This window comes from Nyctibius grandis, chromosome 19, assembly GCF_013368605.1.
Source record: "Nyctibius grandis isolate bNycGra1 chromosome 19, bNycGra1.pri, whole genome shotgun sequence".
In the NCBI taxonomy this organism is placed as follows: Eukaryota; Metazoa; Chordata; class Aves; order Nyctibiiformes; family Nyctibiidae; genus Nyctibius; species Nyctibius grandis.
Genome location: NC_090676.1, coordinates 452249 through 475480, shown reverse-complemented (window position 1 = coordinate 475480; position 23232 = coordinate 452249). Strand labels below are relative to the sequence as shown.

General features: G+C 47.9%; 1 protein-coding gene across 1 annotated transcript in view; it reads right to left on the bottom strand.

The window, feature by feature from the left end:
* The window catches only part of CTNNBL1 (catenin beta like 1), a 46413-nt gene extending 23773 nt beyond the window's left edge, over nucleotides 1–22640 (bottom strand). Inside the window, exons 1-10 of the mRNA XM_068416121.1 lie at nucleotides 22513–22640; nucleotides 14842–15030; nucleotides 12619–12725; nucleotides 11672–11811; nucleotides 8390–8487; nucleotides 6072–6165; nucleotides 5109–5200; nucleotides 2061–2133; nucleotides 1726–1784; nucleotides 826–974 (exon numbers count right to left, since the gene is read on the bottom strand). Of these exons, the coding sequence (XP_068272222.1) occupies nucleotides 826–974; nucleotides 1726–1784; nucleotides 2061–2133; nucleotides 5109–5200; nucleotides 6072–6165; nucleotides 8390–8487; nucleotides 11672–11811; nucleotides 12619–12725; nucleotides 14842–15030; nucleotides 22513–22542 (1031 nt within the window). The 5' untranslated portion in view covers nucleotides 22543–22640. The remainder of the gene's footprint in view (nucleotides 1–825; nucleotides 975–1725; nucleotides 1785–2060; nucleotides 2134–5108; nucleotides 5201–6071; nucleotides 6166–8389; nucleotides 8488–11671; nucleotides 11812–12618; nucleotides 12726–14841; nucleotides 15031–22512) is intronic.
* Nucleotides 22641–23232: the final 592 nt, after the last annotated feature.

The window sequence follows — 23232 nt, the reverse complement described above, 5'->3', positions numbered from 1 at the left end:
ACTCCAAGTAATCAGTTCTGCCAGGGCAGCTTCGCAGCTTAGTACTGGCGGCAGAAGGAGCCTTCCCCCTCGTTCTTAGTTCTGGAGCTTTCCTTTAATTAGCCTCACAAAAACCCAGTGTTCCTATTTGAATAATCCACGTTTGGTTATTTATTCAGCTCCCTGCTGCTGCACATTACCCAGCCACGCGCTGCAGGAACGCATCGCTTCTCGTTGGCGTTTGCTAACCTGCCACCACGCGCAGCCCAGCACACCAGGGACAGCCAGAGCCCCACCGCGCCCAGCGCCGAGCTCTGGAGGAAGCCAGCCAGCGCAGGGGACACAGTTCAGTAACAGGCTGGGAAGTGAAGAGAGAGCCCAGAAGCCCCGGAGATTCACGGCGTGACAAAAGGCACCACAAGAAGAAACACACGCTTACACCCATTTCACAAAAGCAATTTTTGTATCAACATCCACAAAAATCCACCAGCTCAGAGGACACACAACACACTGAAGGTTGAGCTGCAGAACAAAGGAAAAAACGTTTTCCCTAGAGACACCCAAAGGGTCTCTCTTACCCTCATAGGGGTCTTCTAAATCCTTAGAGGATTAGTGGCCTGACCCACAGCACTCTCTCACCTGGGTGTCTGCCACACAGATCTGCACTGTTACCTTCCAGCAGCTGCTGTAGTAACCCCATTTCTCAGGAAACAAAGCTAAAGGCAACAGAAACCAGACAAACATGCTAACACAGGAATTTTACAAACAGAAAACCACAAATATCTAGCCAGAACATGTGTTGGTGCATCAAAAGCAGGCAAGAAAATCAAAAAGTTATCTGGGTACCTAAGCATCAGATTCATCAGCTGCAGGCCCTCGCCCTTCAGGAAGCGATCACGATTGGAACTGAGCATCAGGCAGGAGCAAAGGGAGTCAAACAGGTTCTCCATCATTTCCTGCTCTTCTGCTGTACTCGGGTTGTGTCGTTTGAACACCTGCATGACAAAGAAAACAGAATTACCCCAAAGTGAAGGGCTCGATTTGGTCCACACTGTTGTATACATGAACATTTTACATCACAAGCCTCCAGAATCTGACACACACAAGCCTGCAGTCACGACAGCAGCACTCACACACGGCCCTGACGCATTCCTTCTTGTAACTCTGCTGCCCTTTTTACTGCCCTGACTGTCACCACCAAACGTGCAGCTGGAGGACAACACGGGGCCTCCACAGGGAAGGGCAGTCGGTGAATTTGCCCAATTGACAAAAGTATGTGGATAAGCTTGTTACCAGAGAACTCCGAGGCCTAACGCATACCTGAGAGGCCTGCTCTGCCACACCTAACCTGACAGCACTGCCTCAAGAAACGTACGTGAGCTGAGAACACGTTACCTTCAGCTACCCCAAATGTAGGCACAAGGCAGCTCGGTGCTTGGAGCAGAGAGTGCTGAAGATGGCCAAATTCTAACCCTGCCTGTCTTCAGCTTGCCCTGTAATTGTAACAAAAAAATTAACTTCTGTGTACCTACACATTAACATCTGTAAAACAGGGATTAACCTCACCACGGATGATACACTTGCGTGGAAGTTACTCAGGGACTACGCCACCACTAAATATAGAGCACTGCTGTGCTTCAGTATCTACAGACTGCTAGGACAGCACTACACCCAGAATCCGCTCCACCTCCTCACGCCCAGCCTGCGAGCTCCTGATGGTAGAGAGGGCGTATGTGAATTACTCACAGATAACTGCTGAAGCAGCACATCGATCCCATCCAGCTCCCCAAGCAATTCTCTGTTGTCTAGACGGAGGTGGGGGGAAGGGGAAAAGAGAGAGAAAAATGAAGCTAACTGTCAGATTTTACAGCCATCTAACACTGATATATCAGCGAACAAAATCAATATGGCTTGACAGAGCACAGAAGCTGCAGAGAAAAAGAGGGCGCATGCGTATGTGAGAGCACACGCACAGGAGGGAGCACAGGCAAAGGGAAGCCGAAGGCAGAAGAGTGCTGTGTGATCTGAAAGAAGCCTGAACCCGATCCCAACAGAATATCCACGCCAGAGGTGTGCCTCACCATCGTTATTCTGGAGCAGAATAGCCAGCACCTCACTGCAGTACAGCTTGTTGGCATCAAAAGGCATCTTGGCCTGTCGGGGAAGAAGGAACAAGAGACTCACCAGGGCACAGCTCCTTGTGTTCCACTGATGTGAAGAACACATTAATCAAATCACCGAGCGTACGAGCAACACTTAAACCAAAACACAAGAGTGGTAATTTTGCAGTATGCCTCAGTGACAAAACAGTAATAATTCTCTCTGATTCAGGGGTGACGGGGGGTGCGTGTGTGCTTGTGCGCGCACGCGTGGAAACTCGGCTCCGATCCTTCACCCTGTCCTACATAAGTGGCTTTGATCAAGTTGGCTCAAAACCCCTGAGAACAGTCACCACTTGTTTGCAACACGGAATCTCTCTCCTGTGATAACCTTTCCGTGATGTTATATGAGTGCACGGGGCTTATCCCTATTGTGAAAGTCTGCACCTGTCACAAAAAACTATTTCAGAAAATACATCACTGTAACATGAAATAGTAACTGCCAGTCTTGTACGAGGGTCACAGTGTCACAGCCAGAAGAACATTAGATGGGTTCAGCCTGCACAGACACATAACTTCCATTTCATACATTCCCTCCGTACCCAAATATGTTAAAAAAGAAAATCCTAATGAAAAAAATGCTGAATTTGAAGAAAAAAATAAAACCCTGAAGTGGGATTCTGAACTGGATGCAACGTTTCTGTGTGCTGCCAAAGCTGCTTCATCTACAGAAACAGCCTAAACATTAACTGATCAGATAATAATGCAAAGTGCTTTACTGAAGGAATTCATAAAATAAACAAAACAGCTTTAAAAATCATCAGTTACAGCTATTTGTATTCCACTGTTCGAGAAGGGGGAAAAAAAAAAAAGCAAGCAATAAGTACCGGGCTGAAAACATACTATTTGTCACCCACATTTTTTTCCCCACATGCACGACTCCCCGCAGCTCGACTGAGCGAACCACCCTGTGCCAGGCTGCGCCGGGCCAGTTATCCCGACCTGCTGCCATGGAAAAGGTCACTGTGCACAAGCACCGTGCCACATGAAATCATGAAAAGAGGAAGATCCCAAATGCCACAAAGTGGCATTAACTTGAAATAAAGCTTTCCCTTCCCAACGATCCCCAGCCCCTCTGCAGACGATGGTATTTACAGCCACCACGTAACAGGGGAAGGCAGCAGGCACTCGGTGCCTTACAGCTCTGCTGGCTCCTATCGTGGTGCACACCAACTGCTGTCCTATGGCAGGCGTTAGGAAATCATGGAATCAATGAGGTTGGAAGAGCCCTCTGGGCTCATCGAGTCCAACCATTGCCCTGACACCACCATGGCAACTAGACCAGGGCACTAAGTGCCACGTCCAGTCTTGTCTTAAACCCCTCCAAATAACGCTCTGCTCTCTCCAGGCCGCACACACCATCAAGCCCTGCCTATGTCTGGAGAAGAGAGTATTAGGCTCTCTCCATCTGAGCTTTCCGAGGCAGTTCTGACAGTCAGAGCACAACTACCCAACCTGATGTGTAGTCAGAATACAAAACTCACGCTTTGTGCTGCGTGCCAGATGTCCTCACCGACGCCTAGACAGAGCCCTGACTTTAAAACTCACCCTACAGACATTCTTCAGCAGCACAACGCTCTACCCAGATGCTGGGATCCTGGTTTAATCCTAAACACATCTGGCAGGGTGAGAGGTTCAAGCCCAAGCACTGCCAACAGCACAGGCTCCTGCGCAAGGGTTTCATCAGCGTGCAGCTCCCCACAACAAGTAAAACCACTGCCTGATCCCTCATCCCCAAACCCATGAAGTCACCACATTCAGCACCAAGCTTCGAGGGCCTTTCGCATGCATTTTCTGTGGCACCCGGCAGGGGACCAGGTTGTGATTATTTTCCTTTCCCAAGTTTCTAAGCCTTTCAGCTGCCAAAGTAATTACAAGGCAGGCAGCAGACCGACACTCAGTACACACCTGCCTGGAATAAAATTAACTTCACTTTTTGTTTTTAAGTAAAAGGAATATAATTATGTTACTACCTGTAGTGAGAAATTATAGGTTACTTCTGCTAACAAGCATATGAGGGGCACAGGGGGGTGTCTGCACACTTAGGAAGCTGAGAGAGTATCTCTGTGATTCAGAGGCCTTCTGACCATAAAGACACTTAAGGGTGGAGGTGCCAACGCCTTCCTAACAGGGTCAGGAAAAAGCCAGAATCTGTTTGCTAGATTTCCTTCACTAGCTCTGTAAGAGCTGAACTATCCATTCCTTTCCTACAGTATTTTCCAGGGAATGTTTAAGCACCTTTTCACACACGACAGAGTTAAACTGTCTAACTCACTGCCACGGGATGCTAAGAATATCAAAAAGTAATTTTGAATTCAAAAGGCAATTAGATGAGTTCAAAGAAAAAGCCACCGCCAGCAGCAGTTAAAGACATCATTTAAAACTCAAAAAAAAGTGTTAAGAGATGTAGCAAGCAAAGGCACTACCGATGCTTGAGCTCGGAACACGGGGCTATGGCAGCTACTGGGGACAACCACAGCAGGGGCCGGAGCCCAAGTGCTGTTTGGTAGCAAAGGGACCAGGAAAGACCATTGTTCCCACAGCAGGATCAGGGACACGCTACCAAAAAGAACTCCCACAGGAACAAGTAAAACCCACAGACATTCAAGAAGACTCAAGGTCAGATACTCTTCCAGGCAAACACTACAAAAATGAGAGTACTTCTACTCGCAGACTTGCATCTCTCTGTGTAGAACTTCTTACACATAAAGCCAACTCCTTCAATTTTGCTAGTTTATAAGTCAAAAGGGACATACTTCTCAGTCTGAGGAGAGTTTTGAATTCACTGTATTCACAAATGTTAGAACTTATCACAGAGATAACCTATACAAATGGAAAGGGTCACCAACAAACAGCCTTGGGCCTTTAATATTGTGCCAAACACCATCTCAAGCACAGCAGCTTCCAGAGCAGTGGCCTGTCAGTTTTTATTGTGATATCTCCCAAATGACACCAGGAAAACAAGCTCACCTTCAGCCTCTTGAGCAGCCACTGCATGAGGCCCTGCTGCGCAGCTTCTGTGCACATCTCTGGTCGGAACTCTGCCATGTTCTCCACGATTGCTGAGAAGAAAGGCACAGAAAGCAGCCGTTTGTCCCCACCTGCAGTTCAGCTCAGGCCTGTATCAGCACTGCTTTGCCAGGTCCTTCCTCGGGCTGCACTGCTCTTCTCAAAGTTACGTCTTATTCGCAAAAATACCTTTTTTTGAGCGAGACTTAAGCTTGGGTCTGTGATATTCTCAGTTTTTGCACTGCCCACACAGTCCACCCTCAGTGTGACACCAGCTCCTGCTGGCAGAAGCCTCGGACACCTCCCCTTTACTCCAGCAGCAATTCTCACTGCACAAAACTAAACTAACAACAACAACAGCGACAGCAAAAATTCCAAAACTCATGTTTCCAGTGTCTCTCATTCTTCCAGGCCCCAGGAGATTACAAGCCCAAATAACAAAGGAGCAGATGATGGTCTAAATGCTAACAACACTGACACCCTGCAAAGCAGGTAGAGTGGAGAGAGCTAGCGATGTACTCACATGAAATACAAATGTTTTACTACCTGAAAGTTAAATATATTGCTAAGACATAAACAGCTCTCATACCTGAGTGAGCAGAGCTCACAGACCAGCATGCAGTGAAGGCACGAGGAGTGGAGCATACCTGGTGCAGTGCTCGGTCTCGTCCCTGTATCAGCACCTCCCTCCGTAACCGCTTTGGGAAGAGACTCCTTCCCAGCTGCCACGCGACAAACGCTGGCTCAGGGGACCAGGCTTTACCGGGAGTTAGAGCTGTGCTTGAACAAAAGCTGCACTAGGTCCTCCACCCCAGTGTTGGTGGTTCAAGGGGAAAGGAGGCAGGGAGGAAAGGAGGGGGAGAGATAACCCACCCCCCGTACAGAACACAGGACGAGGTGAGAGGCTGAGCAACAGCCACTTACCCAGTGTGTTGTGGACACCGTCAGCTTCCTCCTTCACACCTTCATCCAGGCGCTCTAAATTCTGGACCAACAAGGCCACGACCTGGCCCTCCACCTAAATCACCGGGGTCACGGGAAAGACAAAAAGATAAGACAGACGACTGAAAAAAGGAAGATGAAGGAGAAAGAATGGGGGGGTTAATAAAAAATAAAAATCAGTAACCCCTACGGAAAATTCCTGCCAGACGTGATCAGAAGACATTAACAATCTTGCTCTAAAATCTCAGAGGAAGCGAAGGAATCATGGAGTAAGTCTGTCACTTCGTTTGTCCTAATTAATTAAACAACTTTCGTGTTTCAGATTAAACAGAAAAACATCTGGAGGGAAACATGCACCTTGTCACAGTCTTATTTCCTGAACCAGCCTGACTGATTTATAATCCCTCAGAATTCTTAAATGCGAGGCACCACAACCCACCACGGACGGGCTAGCTGTCAGCTCCGCACGCAGCTCCACTCCCAGCTGCTTACTGCTGCTCTGCCTACATCTTTCTTCTATCTTCCACCTTCACAGGTACAAAAAGCTGAAGGAACTATGCTCACACATGCAGATTCAAATTCAAAAGCTGGATTATCCCCAGCCGAAGCCTTGCATTTAAATCCTAGCGAGATGAATGTACCAAGTGGACTTCAGCCAGCTAACGAAGCCAGACAAATCAACAGCAGGAGCAGGAACCCACGTCTGCAGGTGGAGCCTCCTGATCACAAAGCTCACACAAGAAGAATGCTTTTAAAGCTGCAACTGGACAGACTCCAGCTCCACTTTGGCTGACTTTCCATTGTGGACACAAGCCTGGAAAAGTTAAACAAAATAACATTTCCAATTCAAACACTGTAAACTAGCATTGGGCCCAGTGAACACGTGGAAAAAATACAAGTGTCAGCTGCTGTGGAAGGTAGTGCAGCAATCTTCACAGACACCCTACATTACACCTACTCGCTTTTAAAAAAAGTAATCTAAAAAGCAGATATCTAAACGTTTCTCCAAGATATGCCTGACCTGTTTCTTTCAAAGAGGACAATAAAACCTCTAAAACTCGGCTATTATCAGCGGGCTGGTGACAAGGAAAAGAGAAAGAACTTTGCTTGATTTACTACCTCTCTGCACATTTTATAGAAAACATCTTCTCTAGCAGCTCATCTCTACGGCTTCATTCATCCAGCAATCTTTGCACGAAGGCAGAGTAATTAAGAGCAGCCCAGAGGCCAGCTGGAGGAACTCAGCTCCAGGCCACTGTCATTAACCTTTGGAAGGTAACATTATAGTGACTGGACAAGAAGGATTGTAGGAGAACACAGAGCAGCCAAACAAAGCAAACAAAAGAAAACCCTTAATTCCCCATTTCTCAATTTCAACAGAACAGTTACAGAACAGGACACAGCCACAGTGATTCACAAAGGCAGCAATTCACTAGGAAAAGCTGCCCAAAGGTAGGACAGACACATAAATCACAAGTTTTGCTGGGCATCGGTTCCCTGGAGAGCTTCTTTCCACAGCCGAGGAGCAGGAGGCATCCAGCACAAACGCCAGGGAAAGGGGAAGTGCAGAACCACGGAGACCAAGAGGCACCCGAGGGCTGACCAGGCAGGGAGCACAGGCCGAGCCATGCATCTCCTACTGCACGTAGATCATTTTCATAATCTCTACACCAAAAAGTATCACTACCTCTAGAAATGCACTAGCTCTGCTACACAAAAACTTTCACGCTTCTGCTGCTTGTTAAGAAAAACACATACACTCACTAGACCAACAGATGTCCCAGTTCAAGCACAGATTGTGGGGTTTGAAACGAGTTACTGGGTAGAAGATTACCAGTGTCCTCTGCAAGAGCCCAGACTGACAGATCACAATGGCCCCGCTGCCCTTCAGGTAACAATGTGATCCCTGCCACAAACCTCAGTTTTTCATGGGTGAACGGAGGTCGCCCTTTCCCGGAAGAAGGAAGAAAAATGCAAATCAAGCTCCTACTTTCAACAAGACTCTGTCCAAGTCACAAATATTACTTCATTCTCCCTCCCTGCACAAAAAAAACCTCCCAGCCTACACAGATTTCACAATATGAGCATGTTCCTTCCAGAAAAGGAGTGGTAGACAAGGTGCAAGAAGAACTTACTCCCCAAACTCTGGCATCCCATTAACACCACCCATGGTGGTCCTCAGTCCAGCATTTCAGCTACCAGAGAGCAGGCTCCTGACCCGGCTAACGTCACCGTGGTGCTGGCAGTACAGATAACCACAGCGGCAGAAAGCGTGGCAGTTCAGAGTATTTACTACTTACTAGAGCGTCTATGAGGACTTCAGCTCCTTCTTCACTCTCATGGAGAGTATCTATATCAGTCAGTTCTTGAAGCAAGTCTACCACAGCTATGGAAACATGTGCTCCGTGTTAAGGACAACCAACACAGAGGCAGACACATTTAATATCAAAAGCAGATCGCTCGTAGGCCAGCGTGCTCACGACACGATCCAAAACAACTGGTAATACATGACAGCGGTGGGGCACAGGAACACCAGAGCCAGGAGCACAGAGACTGCTTCAGCAGACAGCCCTCACAGGCACCAAAATCAGGGAATCCTAACAACTAGGAATGATAAAAACAAATGTGATTGTGTGCTCACTGTATCAGGCAATTTTACTGTTTCTTGATGATATTTATTTTTTTATTTTTTCAAATCAAAATTGCCAGCCATGGTATAACTACACATCACCTTGCATTGCCAAGACTGAAAATAAGCAAGGAGAAATGAGTCACAATAATCTGATTTGGGTACTCTGCTCTCAGTGGTACCCCTGCTAACCCGACACGGCACGCACCTAACAAGGCCACTGCAGGAAGCAGGAGCCATCACCCCTCCTGCCCGGCCCAATTAGGACAGCACGCTCCTCTAACCGCGGACCTCGCAGGAGCAGCATCGCTTCTGCCAGCCCAATTTTCACTCATTAACTCCGGGCTGCATAACACATGGTTCCCCTGACTGCTACACAGCTCTCTGGTATGGCAAGACGTATTCCACCTCATTAGACCCACTTCCCTATTCTCTCAGACACGCTGATCAATCTTGCCCGAGTCCCACCGGGGTAGAAGAGGATGTGCAGCTCTCTGCATGCCCTATATAACAACTTTGTGATGAATCTCTTTAAAATGCACAGGCTGACAGCCCAGCCTCCCAGTTCCCCTATTCGTGCATTTGCTCAGACACACAAGCAGCAGCAGGAAAAGTATTTTCGTATGTCTTTTCTTAGCAAGGTTTCAGTCATGACTTCTGTAGTCTCAGGGACGACGGTAAGAGAGCTGCCTGCCCCAGTGCCAAGTTAACCTGTGTCTAGGCGCTGCAGAAGACGTGTATCAGTAAGGCTCCTACTTTCTCCATGCTCTGCAGCAATCCTTAACCAAGCCAAAGCTACGGGTACATTTTCTCGATGGGTAGATGTCACTTCCAGCAGCAACTGCCATCAGGAACCAAACAGAAGGGTGGTTACCCCTCACTACGCAGACAGTCACTCGTGCTTGTACCAAAACACTGTCAGAGGTGCCAGGGTATAATTTTTAAAAGCAAGTTGGAGCACGACTCAATAAGCAAGTTAAGAGAAAATAACCTGCCTCGCATTTTTTTTTCCATTTGTTTTAACAAAAAGTCATTAGAAAACTTGAGCTGTATCAGTTTAGTTTTATGTTTAGATGCTTCACTTCAACAGTGTTTCTATTACACACATAAGCAGCAGCACAGCGAAGAGGCAGTACTACAGCCTGTGTCCTGCTTCCAGCAGATCTGGAAACACTTCAGCAGCTTTATAACAAGAAATACATTTTTCCCAAAATTGCACTTCATAGGCCAAATTTCTACCCCTAAACTGACAGGCAAGTTGCAAACCAATTAAAAAGAGCTCACAGTGGGGATACTGACAAGTCCTTGACAGCGGCAGTGACCCCAGGACACAGCTTTCATGGCTGAAAGGAGAAAGCAAGCTGTATTCCTGCGCACTCCAGCTATGCATCACTTCTGCTATCCCAAATTCCCCACAGCTTATCTTTTCCCTGTGAACAAGAAATTCAGTCTAAGCTTTAATGTCATGAGCATAGTACGGAAAAAGCCTGCGGTGTCTGGCAAAAAAAATAAGTAAGGAAGCTAAGGTAGCCAGGAGACTGGTTATGCATGGTAGGTGCTTCCCACTGCACATCAGTGGATTGTTAACAAACATTCACTTGAGAGTCATTCCCATCCCAGAGCATGGGTGAGGAGAGCTGTGGGGGCTGCTGCTTTGCAGGGACCAGCACTCGCCACATCGAGTTCGTGTAGGTACAAGGCAAAACAGCCAAACACATAAGCAGTGCTTTCTGATATAAACTGGTAAGCAATCAAATATTTATGTTGTGTTTTTATCTTCTGATCACTGCAACCACTTAGAAAGAATGAATTATGAATTCTTAATACATAGTACTACAAGGAAAAGTGCTAAAAAAAGAAAAGCAAGATCTGTGCATCAGACCACAACATTGAGCACTAACACTCCTAAAACTGCATATTTCAAAACACCTTAGAAAAGCTCGTAAGTATTATCTACTTCTTTACACAAAGAAGTAAAGAATAAATTACTTTCCTAAGGTCATGAATCAATAAAAAGGAAAAAAGAAAAGCCTGCCATAATCCCAAGTCTAAGTCCAGCGCCCTTTCCACTGGGCTCCACTGCTCCCTCCAGTCACTGATGTTTGTCACCACACACACACACGATCTCTCAAATCATGTCATAATTTTTCAGCTTAACCTCCTCTAGAATATTCTACAAGCAACGCAGGCTGAGCTCGACTTTTAAAGACTGCACAATGGTAAAGCAGACACAGTTCTATTTACAGCATCAAGGCACCAGGATATTAAAAAAATTACAGTTTTTGTTCAAAACTACCAAAATCTTTAACAGTATAGAGAGAAATCTCTGAGATGTCCTCAGATCTTCAGAGCAAGAGACAGCTGCACCTGGGGATCAGGTTCAGTGACACAAGAACTAACAGAGCATGGAAATGTCTCTGGGTATTTACACAACCAGAGGGGTACCCACAGCCTCAAGTCTTGAGCACACCAAATTAAAGGTGAAAAATTTATCCCATTTACAAACTAAGCGCTGTGGTGAGCTACTCCATGGCAAACAGCTGAAAGCACGACAGCTCAGCTCTCCACAAAAAGGGGTAAATCATTTTCATTTTGACTGGGGACTGTTCCAGACGAAGCCTGCCCACAGTTCAAGGCTACACGCTGCTAAGCCCATGCTTTAGCTTTTCCTGTATCGTTCATCTGTTCACACTCTAACGCAGCCACTCAGACCTAGGTGAAAGGGTCATAAAACAAGAAAGGAGAATAACAGCACTGAAAAAATTCAGAATCAATATTACTTGAAAACAGAAGGCTTTCAGCTGGGGGAAAAAAAAAGAGAGACATAAATTCAGTGTGGTGGGAAAGAAGAGAAAAACATATACAGGAGCCTGTGAAAGCAGGATATGAGAGATTACAGAAAAGTCTGTAGAAAGCCTCTGACACGAGAGCTGCCTTAACAGCTGAAGGATATCTGTGTTGTCATGCCCCAGCAGCCCGAGCAGAGACTGCACAGCGTTCAGCTCCACCAGCAGGTGATACAGGTCTGGCATCGTGGCGATCACATGCATTTCCTGAATGATGTCATTTAAATCCAGCTCGGATTCCATGAACCTGTGGCAAGACAAAAATGGTTAAAAAAGGCCAAAAGCACATCAGTGGCACTCAGAGGACACAGCCCTTCTCCAAAGAGAGACCAGCACCTTCTGGGAGACACCAGGTAAGGCTTGTCACCCCAGCAGCACGTGGCCCTGGCATTCTGATCCCCTCTGGTCATGTCAAAGTCCAGCTCTCCTACAGGCAAAATCCACAACTCCTGGGGCACTCTGTGCCTCGTCCTGTCCCGCGCCCGCCCCTCCACGTGTAATCACGTAGTAGGGTAGGACTACCTACTAGATCATTTACATAGGGTAAATGCGTAGATTTGCTCCAATTCTGCAGATCAGTTGTAGAATTAAAAAAAAACACCAAGAGGTTGTAGCTACACATGAAAAAACCCAACCTGCATATAAAATAAACTCTCCAGAGTGATGCACCTTCCCTAGCCACCACACATCAGGGTGTGGGATGTATTTGTGTGCTCCCAATATAAAACCAACATAAACTCAAATTCTAGTACTGAAGTTTCACAAACTATCTTGTTAACAACAGCAAGATTTTAATAAACTAGAACTTTTCCCTTCGTTGCTAATTATTCTCTTTGTGCTGCTGGCCATACATTATTGCCAGAGTCTCAATAATGCCACTTTTAATTAACAAAGTTAGTTTCAAATACAATTTAGAAGAACTACATGGCAATAACTGCTGTTACATAAGCCTTATATAACTGAAAACGTCTGTATATTCAAGCAATTGATTTAGGGCTGCAACCTAAAATCAAAGGAAAAAAGGGTCACAGAGAGGGGCCGGGCATCATCTTACTTCTCCGGATTGTCAGGAAACTTGATGCGCAGCTCCTGGTTTTTGTAAGATCTCTTCTCAAAGGTAAGAATCATCTTCTTCACCGAACTTTCATCCAAAGGTTCATCCTAACCAAATCAGAAAGGGCAGAAAACAGAGCTCAGCATCTGGATGGTTGGAACAGTTGCCTGGCAAAAGGCAGAACAGGGAGCACAGCGACGCGGCGAGGCTGCAGTGGGGCCCAGACCCTGCGGGAACACGCGGCAACCCCGGAGGTTTTACACCTGTTATTACCTGGCACCATCAGCACATATTGAGCACAGTTTCTTTTCAGAAGCTCATTGTGGCATTTCTTTTTGTAGGTCTACATTTAACTGCCCTGAGTTTATGTTCTTTTGTATTTTCCTCACTTGGATAAGCTTTCACTTCTATTTTAAAGTCATTTTCTAAAGAAAATGAAAAAAAAAAATCAATATTTTACTCTAGTACTTTTATTTTTGAAACTCTTCTAAGGTGTTTCTCAGCTGGCATTACACACTTACTGTACAGCAGCAGTATAGCTTTAGCCACCTCCCTCACATCTACAAACACGACTCTTATCTTCCTTGTTTCCTGATTTTCATGCACTTCTTTTATTGAAACGATGATACAGATTCTCTGGTGTAACCTCTCCCCTCTCCTCTATTTGACTATGTTACAATCACTACTAAAGAGAAGTTCTCAAAACAAAAACAAACCAGACCCCTTCATATCTTAAGCAAAGTTTTGTGCCCATCTCCTGTTCAGGATTAAATCAAGAGCTGCTCCTGCTGTTGAAGATTCCCTGGTTAGCGGCTCTAAGCAGCAACCTCATACGAGAGAGAGAAAATTTCAATTTCTTCAGCAAACCCCATTGCAGCAGTGACACCAGCCCAAGTCTTCCGCTGTTATTGGATTGCCCATGTTCTCAAGCCCAACCTGTCTTAGCACCGTCCCACTCCGGTAATCAGCACAGTGCCCAAACCATATTCTTCCCCCAATGGCGTCTCAATCCACACAGACAGTGTCACACATGCCGACACCGCTCCCCTCTATTTCATGTGATTCTTTGCTTCCTCTAACACTACAATATCTCCATTAGGATCTGCCTTATATCTGGTATTTCATCTGCATTCAGTATCACAGTATCCTACAGATTAGCTCCTTCCATCAAGTTCACTGGTACAAAGTGCATTTTCACAGCACTTACATTAACTACACACCAAGAGAATAAACAAGAGATTTTGTTCTAAAGAAACCTTGGACTTCCAGCCCTTAAATGCCTGGGTGGGAAATCCCACTTGACAAAGACGGGGGACTTGTACACTGCAGGATCCACAAGACTCCAGCCAGTCCAGAGGACTTTTGGCTCCGTCCATTCATGCCCAGTGGAGCTCAGACGCTACAGAAATCCTGCGTTATCTTTCCCCGCTATCAGCAACAACTGTACTGGCAACAGCTCAACATCAAAAAAACGAGGGAGATTTTCAGAGACGAATGCCAGCAATGCTGTATACAAAGGACAATGATATTTTACAAACCTACATGATTCTGCAGTGGTGAATATCACTTGTTTTTTTATCAAACTGGACAGCGGCAGCAGGAAGCAAATATCTTCCAGATTTATACCAATCCATGTGTCACATTTATACAGTGATCTTTTCCCCGGCCCTTGGCAGAAAGGCCAATGCTGCATTGGATTTCTGTCTCTAAGGCTTGAAATCATTTACCCCTGACAGCTGCTACCCCCCTCCTCTGACCCAAGACCTTTCTTGCACAGAAGACTGTTTATTTGCTGCTGCTGCTGCACAGCAACAAAGAGGGGGAGAGGGGGAGAAGTTGAATGTCTGGGGCTACAGATGAGAACAATAAGAGGTAGGAAACTGGTGAGAATACAGAGACTATTTCCTAAGAATATATTTTAGAAGTTGATTTGCGTATTCCCAGCCTAAACCAGAGATTAGGCTTGAAAGCTTCCCCTTCCCCTCCCTTTTGCCGCCCACCCTTTAAACCTTCAGGGGATATCTTTGAGAAGCCTCGTTTGAAATTAATGAATACCCCACAGGGCAGGGAAGTAAAACCATAACCTTGAGCTGTAAGAGGCATGTGAAAATCACCAGCTAGTCTCACCATCTATATGGGAAGAACTGGAAATCACAGAGAGGTGATTTAGGGTTTGCTTGTTTCCCACTGCCTCCCCTTTCCCACAGGACACCAGTGATTTACCTCCTCCTCTTCCTCTTCTCCATCCCTCTCCATTATCTGAAGAAGTTTCTTCTTCTCATCATCAGTTTCTTCCACCACAACAGACTCCTCCTCCCTGTGACGACCGTGCTCTCGTGCACTAGTTTGTTTCCGACGTGCTTTGATTTCTTCCTCCTCTTCATCACGGGGTCTTTTTGTCCCTCTGTTAGGCTAGTCAGAGAAATAAGGTGAATGAATACAAGTCTCTTGTGACCCCTGCGAACCAGAACACCGTATTACAAGACACACTGAGGAAATCCTTACAAGTTGTTTAAAACATTTGCTTACACAACACTTAACAACTCTGAGAACTGGGAAGAAAATTAATTTAGTGAAGTGGAACATCACATGGGTAGATGAATGGCTCTGCCAAGAGCTGTGTCAACATCCTACCTTGTTTGATCTATGAACACGACTCACGGGAAAATATCTTCATAGGCAAAGACGAGTATTTCAGGGACAAGAAGGGGGCACGCTGAACTGCTCCGGGGCTGTACAGCTGACCGCCGCCAGGCTCTGCAGACAGCCACGTCAGCTGGGACAGCCTCAGGCTTTACCCACAGAAGACCAACGTGCTCAAGCAGACAGCAGGGAAAGATCATTTTTCACCCCCCTAGAATATGAGATTATATTGAATCCTTGTGCGCAGCCTAATTCACCTTGACGTCCCCCATCCTCTGTCTGAAGTCTGCAGAACCAGAGCCCAATCTGGAGTACGCAGGACAGGAGCATTGCTGCTTGCTGCAGTTCTGCAGGGGCTTGACTCCAGATTAAGTGGCCGTACCTCAAAATTTCTACTTAATTGTCAAAATTAAAGGTAATTTGCCAGGGACAAGAAAAAAATCCATTAACGCTAATCCCATGTTTTAATTTAGCAAAAAGGGATGAAAACATTTGGAAGAACTCTCTCCCTTCAAAAGCTACAAGGATATTAAATTTGGTCTCATATTTTTTTGAAGAACAACCAAGCTGGAACAGGAGTACTCCATGCTCTATAACTACAGGAAAACAAAGCTTAGTTCTTTACTATTTAAAAGGAGCCTGTGTGTTAAGAACAATGAAAACAATAAGAAAAATACTTTTACTTTCCATCTCTGCGCAAGTTGCCTGGTAGACGATTTCACAACCCCATTAGGTCTAACACTGGTCCAGCCTATTTCACAAAACACCACCTGGCAGGAAGACCCCACTGTCCTGCTTCGTGGGACCCTTTGTCTAAAATCATCCCAGTCACGTCACGCTTTCAGGAACACAAGGCCCGCTTTCCACTGAGATCTGGATTCTTTGATTCAAAGAAAGAAGCAGAGGGAAGAGGTGACAGGGTTGTTCTCCTGCCAGGTCCAGCACGAGGGTGGGCGGCAAGGTGGGAGCTTCCAGCTCCCCAGCAGGTCGGAACCGCTGGGCCCCCGAGGGCAATAAATCTGTCAGGCTCATCAGGCAACCCCGCTGTGCCTCGATGGCGACGCGCACGCTGCGGGCAGCTCCGACTGCTTCTCGGCACAACCCAGAGAGCATTTCTGTGTTTGTTTATTTCAATATACAGGAAAAGCTGGCAAATGAAAGCTCTGTTCTCAAGAAAACTCTTGCTTTCAGGAGAGATGTAAAAAAAACCCCAAACAAACTAAAACCAGACCCTGTCGAAAAGCACTTGAAGTGTTAATTATAATGAGGCAAACTGGACAGCAGAGTGACCAAGATGACGCTGTTTTCAGGGTTATGTTGTCACCACTTCGAGGAAGATGCAGAACCAAGTCTCCCAGACAACATATTAGCACAAATCAAAGCTCCAGATGCCTGCTCCCAGCCAGACCTATTCAAACGTGGTTATCTGCCTCCTTTCTCCCTACATCTTCTCTGCTCTTTCCATTACGGGTGGTACGTTCCTGACTTAAAACTCCTCCAAAGTGCTCCCATGCACTCTTAAAGCAGTTACTCAGCTCATAATTCAATCGCTGTGAAGCAGCAGCATACCCGGAGATTCTCTGAAATGAAAAATTTATTTGCTTGGAGGATTTTGTGGTGGGTTTTGTGGGTTTTTTGTTTGTTGGGTTTTTTAAAGCAGATCCCTACTACTTATCTGCTAGGTACACTGAAATATAATTTCACATAGATCCATTTGGGAGCAAGCTTGTCATTGTCAACAAGCAATAATTCAAACCCTCCCCAAGCAATCAGCAACCCAAAGAAGAAAAGAAAAAGAAAAAAGGTGCTCTTCTAAATGACATCATTTAAGGAAAAAACTTTGGGAAATACATATTCTTTACTCAGTGCCCTTGATGGCACACGTCTGTCCTTCCACTCACTCCTCGATAACACCCAATCCATCCCAAACCACCTCTGACAGATTAGTGTTACAAACACACATATAGAAATCGGTGACATAAGGAGTCCTGAAATGTACAGCAAAAAGCCCTCCAAGACCTGCCTTGGACGGTCCTAATTTAGGGCATCAGAATCTCCTTCCTCGCTCTCGTTTCTAAACATTAAAAAAGGAATAAAAACCCCAGACTGTGGCTGTACCGAGGGGCTCAGGGAGCGGGTGGTTCGTCAGACGCAAAGTAATGTACCATGGGAAGGGACTACATCACCAGAACAAAATCTAAATTAAAACTCCATCATGAAACCAACCCCATTTCCTCTGAGTACACAACCCTTAGTATCAGAATTTACACCCTGTTTCAATCTCAATTATTTTATCCTTTTTTGTATTTATGCGCTGTTGGGAGGGAGGAATCTTCTATAATACAGAACAGAAATCATTATGATAAATTATGGAAGTGCCCCGCGTGCAATCATTAATGCTGCCACCACCCCGGCAATAGACAGTAATTGAATTCCCAGGCAAACGCTATTAAGCAGGCATTAAGGTCTTTCCTTTCGTTATTGATGTTATGCAAAACCTTTCTAACAATATTGCCATTTTCCAACCAGCGCTATTAAAACTAAGAAATCAAGGCGTTAAGTGAAGCACCTGGGTTTCTGCTCATTCCACAAGAGATGCACAGTCATGAACAACTGATTTAAGGCAAGCATTAGCCTCTGTTCATTGATTCTCATCTCTGGGTTGCACTGGTATTTGCTACGGGACCGTTACCAGCCAACAAGAATTAAGCACGTACCGTGTTGCACTGAGACCGGAGCATTTTGCTAAGCAAACACAGATATTGTGTCTAAACACGTTGATTTAAATAATTTCATAGCTTCACACACACCTACACAAGCTTTGCCTCCTGGTAGAAAAGGGACAGTTAATCATTTGATAAATAAAATGTGGGGTTTTACTCAGCTGTGCTGAGGTGCACTTAGCAAGAAGATGGAATTCATTAGAAATTGCACAAGAAAAGCATTTTTAAATTGTTTTGCTAGTTAAGCTTAATTTTGTCCCTGCTGAATGCAGTGCACTCACAGTAATTTATTCAGAAGACATTCTCATTTAAATCTAACACTGATATCGCCAGACAAAAACCTGAATACAAAAGGGTTTAAAAAAGCCGACATTTATCAAATACAATAAAGCAAACAAAAGCTGGTGACTGGTAAAGGGAGAACGATCTGTTTCTTGTCCAGCCTCCAGCTGCACTGCTTCGGGTGTGAGCTGACCTGTCAGGGCCCGCGTTATCCGGGTGCGAGGCGCCGGGGACACGCACCGACACGGGTCCTCGTGTGTGCACGGACACGTACCGCGGCGCCTGCCCCAGAAACACCCACCCTGTGCCGTGAAGGAGAGAGAAACGACGCCCTAAATCACAGCACAACGACCTGCCCGGGGCCCTGCCGGGCTCCCTCAGAGCAATGACTGCCCATCAATACCAGGATTAAGTACCCCAGAGAATCTGAGAACGTATTGTTTAGGCCCCTCATTGCTTCCAGCCTTCTCCAAACGTCAGGAAGGTTTACAAGTCTCAGTAATATAGTTTGTGTTACTAAGACATCTGCTTTGTAAGTAACCTTGTTACTGTGAAGCTCGGAAATTATTTGTTAATGAAATCTGAAATAAATCTTCGTAAACGACGCAGCTTCTTTTGTGGCCACGTCTCAGCCGGCTGCAGCCTGCTCAGCAGAGCCGCTGCACCAAGCTACGCGCGAGCTGTCGGTTCAGGGCTCCTGACAGCCAGCCCCAAGCCCCCAGAGGGACCTTCGCTAACTTCTTGATTTTGTTTACAACATTTGTGACAAACCAGGCTACTATCAATCTTACTTATCGTTGTTTCTCCTTCCCGAAGCAAGACACTTCTGGATGGTGCATGGTCTGAGCGTTACAAACCGCAAGAACCGGTACCAGGAAAATCCAGAAATCTCAGGAAGTCCCAAGAGCTCCAAAATCCCACAAACTGAGGTGAAAGATGCGCACCGCATCGACACGGATACGGATCCCTGCTTTCAGAGGGAACGAACTCCTGTGCTCCCCAGACTCGCTCACGACAAAAGCTACCAGGGCAATATGGCTGTAAGTCCCCACCAGCCCGCCCAGCCGAGCCACCCATTACCATGAAAATTCACAGGGAATGAGCTCAACCAGCAGCAGCAATCGTGATGTGCCTCCGCTGACAGGCAGAGATCCATCCCACCACTAACCGCACTCAACCCGTTCAAACAAGGAGATCGCCCAGCTCGGTGCAGTCAGACCTTATCCCATTATTTATTGCTGCTTTTGTTATTTGATTTTACTGATATTCCATTAAAAAATTAGCAATTTGTAATGATCGCTCGCAGTGGTGAAATCTGCATTTAATGAGAATTACAATAATCTCCCTTATTCCCTCCCCAGACAATTAAAAGAGATCTCTGAAAAGTACCAGCGTTGGCTTTGTCCCCTTAATTACCCCCTTAATGGGAGGCCAGACGCAGAGGATCTGGGCACAGTCTTTCTGGGCAGAACAGCAGCAATATTTAATCACCAATTTAGACCATCTGCAACTGTTTTGCAGCAACACATAAAGTTTATGGATTCCTGAGCTTTGTATAAACTGCCAGGTGCTGTTTAATTGTATTTTTTGCTGCAAGAGGTTCCTTTTCCCACTCTGACAGACACTTGGTGTGGAATTGGTGGCACGGTGCCTGAAATCTTCCACGCCAAGTTTGGCGCTGAGGGAGAACATCATCTTGATTAAGCAAGGACACAGATTAGATACTCGGAGGAGACAAATGCAAAACAATCTAAGAGAAAAGCAATTATTTTGGGTTGTGCTGAGGGAAGATGAGAGGACCGACTCATTTGCAGCAAGAGATTAAAACCTGACAGCAGAGGTGCAGACCACCCATCATCCAGCCCACCCGCCTGACAGCGGGTGTCACCCCTGCAGCAAGGACGGGTGAGGAGATCCAGAGCCAGCTCGTGCCTCAGCCCAGCGCAGGAAAGCCCCCAGACCCCAGTTAACCTCACACCACCAGGCAGAGAACGGGAGCAGGGCAGGAGCCGCTGTCCCGAGCTGGCCTCCTCTGGGCAGCGGCAGCCCTCGGCTGGGGACAGCGGGCAGCAACGCTCGCCTCATGTATCTGCCACGCACCCGGCAGCGGCCTCCCTGTGGCACAGGCACGACACAAGTGGGATTATTCTGAATTTTACACGTCCATTGGACAAGAATGTGCATTTTTAAAACTGCCCCCCGAGGGCACCTGTTTTGCCCGTGGCGCAGAGCCTGACCCGCGCAGGGCAGCAGGCACAGAAACCTGCTGCTCCCAACTTTTGTTTCTATCTTTCAGCCAGAAGCCCCCCCCGAAGGGAATCTCATCATCTCAGAACCAGAGCTACTTATCTGCCTTCTGCTCCTCCACCCCTTTCACTTGTATTCACCATCTTACCTAGTTCTGGAGGTCTGAATCCACTGACACTGAAATCCAACGCTTACTCTGAAGTGTTACGTCCCCTACTGACACAGGAGCCACCCGCACTGAGGTGAGAGACCAGGACAACACCTTCAGGAGCAATTTCAGTAACTGGTTGAAAGCTGCAGAATGTTTTGTCCCGCAGCTGAGAATAATTTCAGCAGCAAGAAAAGAAATTAAGATTGTAACACCCAGCAGCTGAGCAGCATTTCTTCACCTCCAGCCTCATCGCAGTACAGAAAGCTCATGCGACACAGAGCTGGGCAGAAATCAAAGTGACTAAGGCAGATGTGTGCTTCCCTCCAGAGCAGAAGGGAATCCTGCAGATTTCACATTTTCAGAGCAAGAGAAAAAAACAACAAAAACCTAAACTAGAGCCTGGTTAAGACAACTACAACACACAGAAGTTCCAAACAGGTTTACCCTTCCGTGCCTTAGGTGTAAAGTGCATCAGAGAACAAGTAAAGAACAGCACCGTTAACTGTAACTGAGGTGACCAAAGAATTAAAGGAACGTGAGAAATTATCATTCTGATTTGATATTGAAAAATCACTAGAAAAAATGGTAGGTACAGAAATACAAAGTTAGAGCAGGTCTCAGAGCGGCAGGACTACGCTGTCAGCACCACACAAGTGCATGAAGTCAGAAGGACGTGAGACAGAGCAATCAGCAGAAGGAATCGTCCTGGAGCTGAACCAAGGAGGCCAGGGATGTTCTCCAAGAAAGGCTGTTCCTACAGCCACACCCCCGAGGGTTTCTATACCCCTGGGAACAGATGATGAGAACTTTCTCAAACATAAAGGTCACTTTCCCCCTTTCCCTGGGCATCTCAAGATAACACACACTGAGGGCACAGACGTGTCCTCAACAGGAAGATGCTCTTCTCGCCTCTGAACACGTGCAGGGCCTCCAACACGCATACAGGACGGCAGGCGGGAAGGAGCTCCGTGCAGATCCCGTATCCTCAGTTAAGGAGCAGACCTAGTCCCGTAGCTCTCACACTCAATTCCTTACAAGGTAGATAATGTCTTGGAGTGCTGTCCTTACCCCGACTCAGCAAGGAGAAGCCACTGTTGCAGTTTAGCTGAGAATTAACGCACAAGCCAACACTATCGCGTGCACAAATCACAACAAAGTACCAAAACATTGTTGAGATCAGCCCTCTCGTTCCCTGAGCCACAGGGGAACACGCGAAACCCATCTCGTGACAATAAATACACGATTTACCCCATCTGCTTACACACTGACCTCCAAACAACCAACGATCACATGCCGAGAGAAGAGAAACGCTCACGAGACAGAAGGAAACTTTTACAAGAATGAAAACTTTTCCAAAGTACTTTGGTGAAAATCAGATTCAAGGGGTTTTATCACAAAACAAGAGGGGAAAAAAAGAACGAGAACACAAGCCACGAAACCAGTGCAGGCTTCACGTCAGGAACACGCGCAGGCATCACACCGGGCCCGCCTGTGGAAGGCACAGCAGCAGCAGGGCAGTGTGCCCGAAGAGCCCCGGTAACCGGGCCCCACCGGGCACCACTCCTTGGAAGGGGGGAAGAGGCCCCCAAAAGCTGGCGACACCGTAACCGGGGCCCGTGAGAGCGCACCGAGGGCGGCTGGGCAAGCCCTGCGCAGCGGCCCGCCCCAGCGGGGCGGCGGGGAGGGCCGGGGCCGGCCCGGGGCTGTTCCCCGCGCACCGAGCGCTCCCACCGGCTCGAGGGGCCGGCCCAGGCCCCGCGGCAGTAGCAGGGCCCCGCCGGGCCTTCGCCACCGGCGGCCCCGCTCGGCGCCCCCCCACGCCCCGGGAGCCGCCGCGGGGCCTCTCACCTGGTAGCTGAGCAGCTCCCCCACGTCCATGGCACCGGTCGGGCCCCGCCACCGGGAAACTGTCGCCAACCACCGGGGCCGCGCGACACCGTGCCGTAAGGCAGCAAGCGCAGGCGGGCCGGAGGGCGCCACGCTGCCGCAAAGCGAGGCGGGAGGGCGCCACGCTGCCGCAAAGCGAGGCGGGAGGCGCCACGCTGCCGTAAAGCGAGGCGGGAGGGCGCCACGCTGCCGCAAAGCAGCCCCGGGATGCTCACGGCCGGAGAAGGCAGAGGGCGGGGGACCGGGGGCCCTGGCGAGGGCGGGCGGCAGCCGCGTCCCACGGGCCGTGCTGGCCCCGGGGCCCTCCACAGCCCCGCGGCGAGGGCAGCGGCTCAGGGGGCCCGGACCCTGCCCCGCTCCCGGCCCGGGACCGCCCTGAGGTCCCCCCGCGTCCCTGGCGGGCTGGGCCTGCCGTGGCGGCCCGGTCACGGGAGCCGCTGGCCCGGAACGAAACGTGACTGACCGACACCCGCAGAGCGGCAGGTCCCCGCCGGTGATAGCGGCCCCCGGAGACCCTCCCGGCCCCGGGCGGGGGGCTGAGCCCCAGGGGACGCAGCGCCAGGTGCCGCGGGTGAGGCAGGACCGGGGGTCCCGCCCCGGTGCCCCGGCAGAGCCCCCCGGCCCCTTTTGGCGTGTTTCTGTACCCGGCCCTTCCCGGGGCCGCGGCTCGGGGCTGCCTGC